Below are 11,555 nucleotides of genomic sequence, written 5' to 3'. Positions count from 1 at the left end.
TCTGGTGTTTGAATGTGTAGCTTTGGATTTGTAGGATTTGGGCGAGCATTTGTGTTGGTGCAAAAGGCTATGAGTAATGTCAACATTACATTTTAAACAAGAATACTTCCCTCATAATGTAGATCTATACCTTGATATAGCACAGTGTGTTCAAAGGAACTAATAAATAGGTAAAGTTCGTCAGCTCCTCCCCCCTCTTTTTCTTTTTTTAAGCAACAACAACAAGCCACCCTGTCATTAGGAGAGATTAAGGAATGAGGTAGGCAGCTTCTTAGCTCTTCTAGTGAGGGACATATTTGGCTCTATTCCTACAGTCGATAAAAATTTTTTTAAAAAGTTTTAAATTTCAGCCATGAAAATCAATAGCTTGGTTTTACCTAACAATACCAACATTAGCACATGAAGGAAGACGAGGAGGAAGAAGACAAATTTATTTCTATTGCCTTCTACTTCCCTAGCACCTCTGCCAAGAGACAGTTAAAGGCAAAAGACAGATATTAGGAAGAAAAGCAGTAAATGTTCTGCTGAAGGTCATGGGTGGCCCTTGGTAGGTAAGGAAGGAAGCAGTGAAGCCTAAGACATGAGTGCTCCTAGCATCAACAGCAGCAGGAAGGAGACCTGCTCTTCAGTGCATACCCCTTTGTACATGTGCAAATGTTCAAAGTATTTAAATCATAAACAACAGCAACAAAACTGAAGTCCCCTAGTAAAGCTTCATTTTCATATTTGGAAATCCCAAACTTTCTTTAAAATAACAAAAGTAAAGAAAACAGGGTATGTGTTTTGAGGCCCACTAAAAGGAAGTACCAAAATGTCCTTGTGATAATACCACATCCTCATGTGTAAGCACTTTCAAAGCCATGAATTCAGCACTAAAGAGAGGGTTCAGTGGAAGTGCACATTAGTTGCCTAACAGGTGATAGGAACAGAAATTAAGCTTGTATAAATTTCTCTTGGAAAATGTTTGTCTTTCCTGTGTTAGTGGTATGAATTCTTTTCTCAGTTAATTGGAACAACATAACAGTGTATTTTATTTTTAACCTTGTCCAAAGAAAAAGAGCCTGGGTTCTTAGCATAACTTTTTATTCTCTTTCCCATAGTTTCCATGTTTTTAGAAAAACTTTCATTTTAACTGCCTTATTATTTAATATTTTCTTAATTTAAGAGACATACAGGATATAAGTGATTAAAATAGAGCAAATAGGTAAAATTTTAAACACTTTAGGGTCTACTTTTCTTGGAATAATAGGTCTGAAGACTTTTTTTCAATTATAAAAGTAATATATATGTTTACAAAGAAAGGAGGTAAACGATAAAGGATTAAACCAAAACTAATAATCATTGCTAATATGGGATTTATTTTCTTCTCATTACATAGTATTCTACTGTATGGATATATTATAGTTTATTTAACCCGTCTATTAGTAAAAATTTAGAATATATCTTTTTTTCTCCAGAAATAACACTGCAGCAAACATGTATATGTACATATCTCCTATCCTTTTCTTAAGATAAATTCAAAGATAAACATATTTAGCACTTTGATACATATTGCCAAACGGTCCTTCAGAAAAGTTCTGTGCTTCTCCAGTGTATGAGAACCTCTATCTACACAGTCTCACCAGTGAGAAAAATTACTTAATTTTTCCTTCTTATACATGTTTCCTGTTTCCTTTTTGAAGGTACTTTATCTTCTCATGTACCAGAGCTTTCAGAACTGTGTGGTACAGCCAGTCATACTTCTTTTTTTTTTTTTTTTTTTTTTTTTTTTGCGGTACGCGGGCCTCTCACTGTTGTGGCCTCTCCCGTTGTGGAGCCAACAGGCTCCGGACACGCAGGCTCAGCGGCCATGGCTCACGGGCACAGCCACTCCGCGGCACGTGGGATCTTCCTGGACCGGGGCACGAACCCGCGTCCCCTGCATCGGCAGGCGGACTCTCAACCACTGCGCCCACCAGGGAAGCCCGCCAGTCATACTTCTTTAAAGAACAGGTATTTTCTTATGTGTTGTGTGTGGCAGAGGGAAGGCTGCAGGGCTTGGATTTGACTGCCTTCCTGTGCAATAAGGAAAGCCGATCTCACACAGGTGTGCTAGTCACTTACTGAATATTAAATATTAAATTGCCCCAACTATCTGCCAGGCTCTGTACCACATGACAGGGATATAGTGGCGAGCAAAACAGAAGTCTCTGCTCTCAGGAGGTTTACACTCTAATGGGTTGTTTTCTAGGGCATTCTCTTCCATCTTTACCATCTGAGAGGGGAGGAAAAGGTATATCTTTCTAATTTGCATGTATTTGATTTCTGAATTTTGTAATTTTTTGTCCATTTGTATTACTTCCATTTTTTAAGATATGAGCATTCTTGTCTTTTCCTTCTTTTTCTTCTTGATTTGTCAGGTTAGTCACATTGATCCTTTGCCATTGTGGCAGACACCAGTGCCCCTCTGTCCTTGCTGACCAGGCCCTGACTGTGTTCAGGTGCTGGATGACCAGCACCAGTGGAGCTGGCCTTAGTTCCTGGGCTTTTAGGAGAAATAGGAAGCAGTGTGCTGAGCCTGGGCTCCGGCATGGAATCCCCGTGAGGTCTGATAAGTGCACAGATTACTCTTTGCTATGCCTCCATTTCTTCACCTATAAAGTTTACAAGGGACTGGACAAAACAATGTTTTTAGTTTCCTCTTCTGTCTATGACTTGAGACCAAGATTGGGGTGGCTGCTTCTCACTGGCCAAGCCTAGGTCACAATCCCTCCTCCTCTGTGTGAGGAGGGCTGGGAAAGAGAATGACAGCCGTTCCGGCTTTGACGGTGGCAGGCTGACTCTGCTGAGTAAAGTGGAGGATTCCCCGGACACCCAAGACTCTATTAGTTTGCTAGAGCTGCCATAACAAAATACCACAGGTTGGGTGGCTTAAACCACAGAAATTTATTTTCTCACAGTTCTGGAGGCTGGAAGTCCAAAATCAATGTGTTGGCAGGTATCTCCTGAGGCCTCTCTCCTTGCCTTGCAGGCAGCTGCCTTCTCTCTGTGTCCTCACTTGGCCTTTTCTCAGTGTGCCTGCATCCCTAGGAACCCTTCCTCTTCTTATAAGGATATCACTCATACTGTTAAATGAGGGCCCCACCATTATGACCTCACTTAACCTTAACACCTCCATAAAGACCCCATCTCCAAATATAATCGCATTCTGAGGTCCTGGGCACAGGGCTTCAACATATAAATTTGAGGGGAACACAGTTCAGCCTATAACAAGCAAGGAGCCCAGTTAGGATGCTATTTAGAATAATTCTGGCAAGGGATATTGAAGGCCTTGAACCAAGGCAGTGGCAATGAGGATTGGAAGTTGGGCACAAATTCAAGAGCTATTACACAAGAAAAAGTTAACAGGATCTGAGGATCAATTAAATGTGGTGGTTATGAGAGAGGACTTCCAGGAAAGCGCTGAGAGAGAGACCATAGCCAGATCAAGAAGTTACATTCTTGATTCTTAATCTTAGAAACTTTGGTGTTTTGGATCTGTGGGGGTCGTGGTTGGGCAAAGAGTAAGTCTTCTTACTATGTAATAAAGGCAGGAAGGTGGGAAGGGGGCAGAAGGAAGTAAGAAGAGCAGCAGAGGGTACAGACTATACTGAAGTATAGACCCAACAGGACCTTTGCCAGTTACAAAATGAACATTAGGTAGCATGTACTGAGTTTCAATTATGAAGGCTGTGCATCAGAGTCATCTGTGGGACTTATGCCCTGGACCACCTCTGGAAAATCTGATTTAATAAGTAGGGCCCACAAGTCTACATTAAAACAAACAAACACAGAACAACTCTAAAGGGGATTCTGTTATACAGCCAGGATGAAAAACTCCCAATGAATCAGGCATTGTTAGGCACTTTTATGTATATCTTATTTAGTTCTCACCATCACCCTAACATATAAGTATTGTAATCTGAGCTCATAATCTGGTGGGGAAGTATATACTTACCCATAATCTGGTGGGGAAGTAACCATGGGGATGCGAATAAGAAAAAGATCATCTGGGGAGAGAAATACATCTATTTACTCAACATTTATCAGACACTTAGTAAGTGCCAGGCACTAGGCTAGGTTCCAGAGCTAAAAAGGTGAAAAGAACATAATGTCACCACCCAGCAGCTCCAGGTCTGAAGAGAACATGAGTATAAAAATCTCAAATTATAAAGCTGAACTGAACTCTGTTCTAATGGAGTTATGTGCTGACACAAAGGAGAAGTCACGTCATGTGGGAAGCACCTGAGGAGACTCCATTTAAGCCAACTTACAAATAATGGATTGGAGCTCACCAGGCACACAGAGGAAGGAGGCCCACTCAGGCAGAGGAATCATCAAGTACCACGGTGGGGCTGAGAAAAAAGCACACCAAAGCCACTGAAAGAATCCCTTCGTGGATGGCTGAACCTGTCTGGAGTAGAGAGATTGGCAGCAAAGAAGGTAGGAAAGGTTGGCAGGTTGACGGGGCCTGATTTTTGAAATTAAGGAATTTGGAGTTTATCCTACAGATCTGTGGTTTTCAAATTCTATTCAGTAGAGCTGTGAGGTCTCTTTGGAGTCCACTGGTGGGTCATCTGGGAATGCGGAGTGGGCCCAGGTGGGCAGGGGCCTGGGTCTCCCACCCCTAATTCAACCACACCAACTCTGCTTTTACCCGTTTAATAGTGGGTACTAGTGAAAGACTTTTTCTTTTAAACAAAGGGCCCCATGATTAAGGAAAGCTTAAAAACCGTAGCTTTAGGTGATGATAAACTATTGAAGAATTTTAAGCATGAGAGTGCTATGAGTTTCCAAGGTGAAAAGAGTTGCCAAGAGTGTCAAGCGCTGAAGAGATGTTAGGAAAAATAAGTACTGGAAAGTGTCCTTTGGCTTGGCAATCAGAAAGGGACCTTACTGAAAACAGCTGATGGGGGTGGGTAGGGAGTGGAGAACAGAATGCAGTGGATAGTGGAATGAACAGGAGAAGAAAATGTGTTGACCATGCTCTTAAGAATCTTAGGAAGCAATGGAGGGAGATTTGGCAACAGCCAAAGGGGGGGTTTACTCAACTCACCTGTCTGCCTTCTTTGCTAACTGATCCCCTATCCACATGGTCACAGAGGGAGGCTTCTGAAGCTATGTTTGTATGTGGCTGTCCCCTTGATGTGGTCAGTTGGCCCTTGATGGGGTACATCATCCAAGCTGGGCTGATACTTCCCCCAAGAAATTTAGAATTTGGGTCAAGAGAGAAAACCCTTTCTTGCCAGTTGGTTGGTTAATCTCGGGAGCTGGGCCCGGACAGTCAGGTGAAATGAGCTTCAGGTGTGCAGAAGAACAAAGCAGATGTTTGGAAAGGACAGAGGGGAGGGAGCATCCAGGCTTTACGGGGCCTGGTTCCAACTACTTCTCAAGGTCCATGGAAAGCCTGTCATCTCCATTCCAGGTGAAATCATCCTATTTTATCATGAACTCTTTATTTTTGCCTTACTCAAATAGTTTCTCTTACAACAAAAATGATCCTTACCGATACAGAGGATATATGCTTCCATTTCTTTCTCTTTTCTTCAAAGAGAAAAGAAAGGTCAGTGGAGAGAAAGGGTGAGGATACCGAGAAAGAACCTTTCTCAGAGGAGAATGGAAGGGGTGAGGTCTGGAGCACAAGGAAAAGATACACTTTCCTCTGAGATAGGTGGGTAAGAAGTAAGGAAGATGGGAATGTAGATGAGTATGCGGGGCAGGGCTGGGAAGAGTATTCCTACCTAATGACTCCTGTCTTCTTTGTGAAGAGGCAAAATTATCTACAGATCATGGAGGCGTGGGCCACAGCTTGGCTGGCAAAGTTTGGGAATAGCCATTGTGTCAGTGCACCAGGGATGTGGCAACATAAATAATACAAAGACAGTTGAAACGCCTAAGTATGTAGTGTCCAAGTCTTGAACTACTGAATGCAGTGATACAGTCTCAGCCGTGAAAGCCTTCAACTCTTGCCTACCCAGCCCCCTTTAACATACAAATTGGATCACATCACACTCCTCTGCTTAAACTCTTCCAATGACTCCCATTGCTTTAAGATATAAATTGTCTCCAGTATTGCTCAACAATTAGCGGGGGAGGCATCATGAAGGAAATCTTTGGATTGATCCAGTGCTGGGTGTGTGAAATAGCCAGGGAATGACCTAGGGAGAGGTAGGGGGCATGATAAAAAAAAAAAAAAAAAAAAGCTGTTGAAGTAGTGGAGGAAGAACAGACAGGTGGATACCAACAGCCTTAAAGAGAGAGTCCTGGGGTCGGGACTTGGGGTGTGAAGTGAATGTGTGTGAGTGAGACAGCAGGGAACATTGAAGGTTGAGCTTGTGCATGGAATGTTCTGGGTGAGACAAAGTTTAACATGGGAACATGTAAGGACTTTCTGGAGTGACATATTCTGAGCCAAAGAGATAACCTTTCTTCTCTCTGTGTGAATGACACCACCTCCTACCAGTCACCACAACCTGTAACCTGGAGTCATCCTAGGGGTTCAGTCTTCATTGCCTCCCTTACATTCATTTGGCCATCAGAACCTTTTAACTGTATTTCCTAAACATCTTTTTTTTTTTTAAGTATAAATTTATTTATTTATTTATTTTTGGTTGCGTTGGGTCTTCGTTGCTGCGCGCGGGTTTTCTCTAGTTGCGGCGAGCGGGGGCTACTCTTCGTTGCAGTGCGCGGGCTTCTCATTGTGGTGGCTTCTCTTGTTGCAGAGCACGGGCTCTAGGCACGCGGGCTTCAGTACTTGTGGCGCGCGGGCTCTAGAGCACAGGCTCAGTAGTTGTAGCACACGGGCTTGGTTGCTCCGGGGCATGTGGGATCTTCCCTGACCAGGGCTCGAACCCGTGTCCCCTGCATTGGCAGGCGGATTCTTAACCACTGCACTACCAGGGAAGCCCCCTAAACATCTCTTGATTGCGGTTGCCTTGATTGAAAACCTCGAAATTGCCCCCACCCCCTTGTCCCACTGTCCTTTAAAATTCAAATCAGATCTCACTCCCAGGCTTAAATTCTCCCAGTGGCTTCCCACTGCTTTAAGATACAAATTCCTTAGTGTGGCAGACAAGGTCCTTGGTATCTGGTCACCGTTTACCTCTGTGCTTTAGTCACATAGTTCTCTGTGATTAAAGGTCCTTGGAAAGACCTTCCACACCTTCTCTTGGATCTTTTTCAAGATCCCTCATATCTGTGGAGGTATGAGAACCTTATTTCCTTCACTGGGAGAAATGACCATCAGAGTATGAGTAGCCCCCCGTGCCTGCCCCTGGCCCAGAACTAATCACATATTTCCCCCTCTGGTCTGATAGCTCTAGACGGGAGACACTGTTTATTTCACCTGTAAACCTCAGAGCCTACCACAGGGTTTGGCCAGAGTACATGCTCAATGGATATTATTGAATGAAGAAGGAATGAGTGAATGTTGAAATCTCCTTAGCTGAGGGTAGGAATTGGGGTTGGAAGACTGTGAGTGAGAGCCCAAAGTCTTGGATGAGAGTTTACTAGCTGCGTTTTATGGGACCTGGCCATCGACACCTTCTTTTAGGGAAATTTCCTTGTCTAGTAGTCAGCTGTCCTGAATCCTGCATCCTGACACCATTCCTGTACAAATGATTAAGTTGAGTGATCCTGCCCTTCTATCTGCTTGCCAGGGACCTGTGTGACCTGTCATGAAAAGATGAGCTGCGTTAATCGGATTTTCTCCTGGGATCCGGGAATTGGAAAACAGGTTAAAATGATAAGCTCTAGGAGCATAGGTTGAAAGGATACATCAAGAATTGTCAAGAAATATTTAGCAGAAGTTGCAGAGTGGCCCGGATACATTTTTATGACCTGTGCGATGTTTTATAATATTTTGAATGGGTTGCCAACGTTTGAGAATTGGAAGGTTTCACATTGAAATCTGGCTATTTGGTTTCTCTTGTAAAATTCAAAAGTCTGATATGGCAAAAACTGAAGCCAAGTAGAACACAGGGCACCTGCTTTCCCCTTCGCCATGGCCTTCCCCACGCCATATGCTCACACCTGGCCAGCTTCATTCATTTACTTTATCTGCTTGGCCCCTATAGCCATCTGACAACCAACTTGTTGAAGGAACAAGTTAGCAGTGAGGGCTTATATGCAAGCCAGGTTCACAGGGGAACAGAATCCCTAAGAGAGCAAGGAGGAAACTGGTGGGAGTTGGGGAGTAGGTGAGAAAGAGAGAGGATACAGCTGCTAAGAGAGGGAAACCAGTGCCCAGAGATGCCTGAGTTTCTGGGCTTCTCAGTTCTAGTAACTGCTAATGGTTACCTTCATCATAATTCCCTTTTCTTGAGATAATTTGCAATGCAATTAGTCAGGCTAAGGGAGGGGGCTACTAGGAAATTGGTAGGTAACAGCAATGAGGCAAGTAAGACAGTGGTTTATTTAGATGATATTAGCCTCAAAGAAGAAATTCTTACATGAAGGTGGAATATAAATTATAAGTTGCTGTCAAGAGTTAGACTCTTGTCGACTATGTATCCTGGTTCAGAAAGATCAGAGAAGGGGCACTGAACAACCTCTGCTCGAGAGGATGTATAGTCAAAAGTATTCTCAGAGAAAATCAGAAGCATTCTGGGAAGGGCTGTGGGTATGCAGGGTTCCAGAGGGTTTGGAGGAAGGAACTAGGAAGTCTGGGGAGAAGAAATTTGGAAGAGATTTAAGTTCTGATCATTTATATCATCTAAGAGTGTAGACTGGGCCTGGTAACTAACTTTCACTGTGTGTTGAAAAGAGAGGTCTGTATTTCAGCAAACAGGGAAGGCTTCCTGAAAGAGGTGGCATCTGAGCTGCGTTTTTTTTTTGTTTTTTTTTTTTGCGGTACGCGGGCCTCTCACTGTTGTGGCCTCTCCCGTTGCGGAGCACAGGCTCCGGACTTGCAGGCTCAGCGGCCATGGCTCAGGGGCCTAGCCGCTCCACGGCATGTGGGATCCTCCCGACCCGGGGCACGAACCCGAGTCCCCTGCATCGGCAGGCGGACTCTCAATCACTGCGCCACCAGGGAAGCCCTGAGCTGCGTTTTAAAGAGATGAAAAGGAAATGCTTCACAGGCAGACAGAGCCACAACTGTAAAGGCTGAATTCTAAAGGGAGAGTGGGCAGTTTGCAGTTAGAGTCTGGATCATGGGGCCTGAGTCACCTAGCAAGTTATTTTTGTATCTTGGGGCCTTGGTTTCCATTATTATAAGAATAATGATATTGTAATTCTATTCTAAGACTCAATGTTCCTACCCTATCTCACTTTTAATATTTCTCAATTTAAGACGTATCTTACAATTGACACCCCAAAATGCTTGCTTTATCACAGGGCAAAGAAAAATTGTGACAGCGTTATCACTAACTAGGTATACGTAAATTTAGCCATCCACAGAAAGATGTTCATTTGATAATTAGGTTAGTTATTTGCATTGATGGTGCCATGCAGTTGAATTTTAATCTGAATCTCAAAGTGTCATGTTAGGGGTCTTCCAAAAGGTTACATTGTGTTGAGTCATTGAAACAATAAGATATCATATACACAGATTAGTTGTCATGCATACGGAATACAATTAAATGTAGAAATGGCCAACTCTCTAAATTTGACACAGAAGTTACAAATCTAAGAAGAGGTTGTTTTGACTAACTGAAGTGTCTGAGGACACTGAATGTTTAACTGCCAAATAGTTTCTAGTTATTAAGAGAAGCTGTGTAGATTCTAGGGCTATGCAATTCAATTAAAAAAAGAAACCAAGTTTATAAACAAAGAAGAAACATATATAATGCTCGTATATTCTTTGAAATGTCTCAAAAGTATGCTGTTACTTTCTAAAGGTGATGAAGAGATCAAGATATAACCATACGTTATGAAAAACAGCATGCCATCATGCTATACTTAACCAGATGGTCAAAAGGGTTATTATATAAGACTTTAGGCAGTGGAAGTGAGAAGACTTAAACCTAACTTCTGCTTATGGTACTGAAGAAGAAAGTGGTACAATTATGATAATAACCAACATTAACTGAATGATTACTATGTGGCACTGTTGACTTGAGTTCTTATCTGTTCAGCCTCAGGACACTCTGTCAGATCAGTGGTATTATCTTCATTTTGCAGTGAGAAAGCTAGCAGGCAAATCCAGGAAGTTTACCTCCAGAGCCACTATGCTGTTCTAACCCTCCCTGTGCATTTTTACAGGTATGGTTTTTAGGTTGAGTTTAGAAGTATATACGTAAATACAATGTATCCATGGTACTTTTTACTTACATGCCATGAGTCCGTGGCATCTAAGAATCAGAAGTAGGGGATTGTGGGATTATTGTGGGCATCAGAAGATGAGTATCTTACAGTGGCTCCTAGAAAAATCGTGTATCAGAGGGCAGGTGTTGCAAGTTGAGTACATGAGCCTGCATTTTCAGAATCCTATCATCTTAGAACTGGCAAAGGCTACTGAGAGAAAGGCGTCAGTAAGGAGGAATGTTTTCTGTGGTTTTGAGAACGGTTCCTCCACACAAAACGCCCTGCCTCCCCCATCTGTCTAAATCCTTCTGATCTTTCCATGCCCACCCCAAATGCCAGCTCCTTCTGAAAGTAGTCTCTGGTTATATGAAAATATATATCAATACATGGGAGATACTTCCAAATTATTACGTGATGAAGCCGGTAAGTGAAAGACGGATTTTATCATTAAAGTTACCCTCGCTCCTCTCCTGGCCTCGGTTTCTCTAAACTGAAAGGAAGTGGTGGCTTAGACCATCTCTTCCTTTTATAATCTCTACTCTTTTACCCTTTTCAGATTTCTGCCAAAGCTGCCTTGAAAAGCAACTCTCCTTCCTCAGACCTGCAGGCGGCGGCTCCTCCTTGTTGGCAGCTCAGCAGGGCGGGGCTGGAGAAGCAGGAGAAGAGGCGGGGGCTCCGGGGGAAGCGCGGCGCGCAGCCACGTGACTTCCTTCCCAAGGAGCCTCAGCTGCCGGCCTCCCAGCAACCGGTTCGTCCCGCCTAACGACGCCCGCGCATTCTGGTTGGCCCTCGGGACGTATTTGGCAAGGAGGCTCCCACGGTCGCGCCGCTCATTGGCTTCCGCTACCGTCGCTCAGGCGCGTTGCCCGAGCGCCCTCAGGCGGTGCTACCGGAAGCCCCTCCCATTGGCCGTCGTGTTCGTGGCTGGCTGGCTGGGGCTGTCACTCCGGGTCGTTTCCCTGAGGTCCGTCCTCTGCTGGGGGCGGGAGGAAGAGGGGCAGGACTGGGGCCTGAGGAGCCGTCGCTGCCGCCGCTGTCTTCGCGGCTGCTATGACCAGCGGGCGAGGCGCCCTCCGCAGCTCTGCGCAGCGCTAGTCGCGGCCGTGCGCCAGCCGTAGCCGTCTGGGTCCCCAGCGCAGCCGCTCCCGCGGCTCCCTCGGCTCTTCCAGCGCCGCTTGCGAGACGAGGCGGAGGCAGGATGAAGATGACGGTGGATTTCGAAGAGTGTCTGAAGGACTCGCCCCGCTTCAGGTAGCCGACGCGGCCGCCTGGCGCCGGGCCGGCGTCACCCG

At 44.5% G+C, this 11,555-nt stretch overlaps 1 protein-coding gene across 5 annotated transcripts in view; it reads left to right on the top strand.

The window, feature by feature from the left end:
- The first annotated feature begins 11,212 nt into the window (after positions 1-11,212).
- ACAP2 (ArfGAP with coiled-coil, ankyrin repeat and PH domains 2) overlaps positions 11,213-11,555 on the top strand; it is a 160,568-nt gene continuing 160,225 nt past the window's right edge. For 4 of the 5 annotated variants that reach the window (XM_079922245.1, XM_079922242.1, XM_079922243.1 and 1 more), the window contains exon 1: positions 11,213-11,514. In XM_079922245.1, the coding sequence (XP_079778371.1) occupies positions 11,462-11,514 (53 nt within the window). In that variant the 5' untranslated portion in view covers positions 11,213-11,461. The remainder of the gene's footprint in view (positions 11,515-11,555) is intronic. The other variant, XM_079922244.1, reaches the window with a different exon arrangement.

The sequence above is a fragment of the Stenella coeruleoalba genome (assembly GCF_951394435.1).
Source record: "Stenella coeruleoalba genome assembly, chromosome: 5".
Classification (NCBI taxonomy): domain Eukaryota; kingdom Metazoa; phylum Chordata; class Mammalia; order Artiodactyla; family Delphinidae; genus Stenella; species Stenella coeruleoalba.
This window is presented reverse-complemented; position numbering and strand designations above follow the sequence as displayed.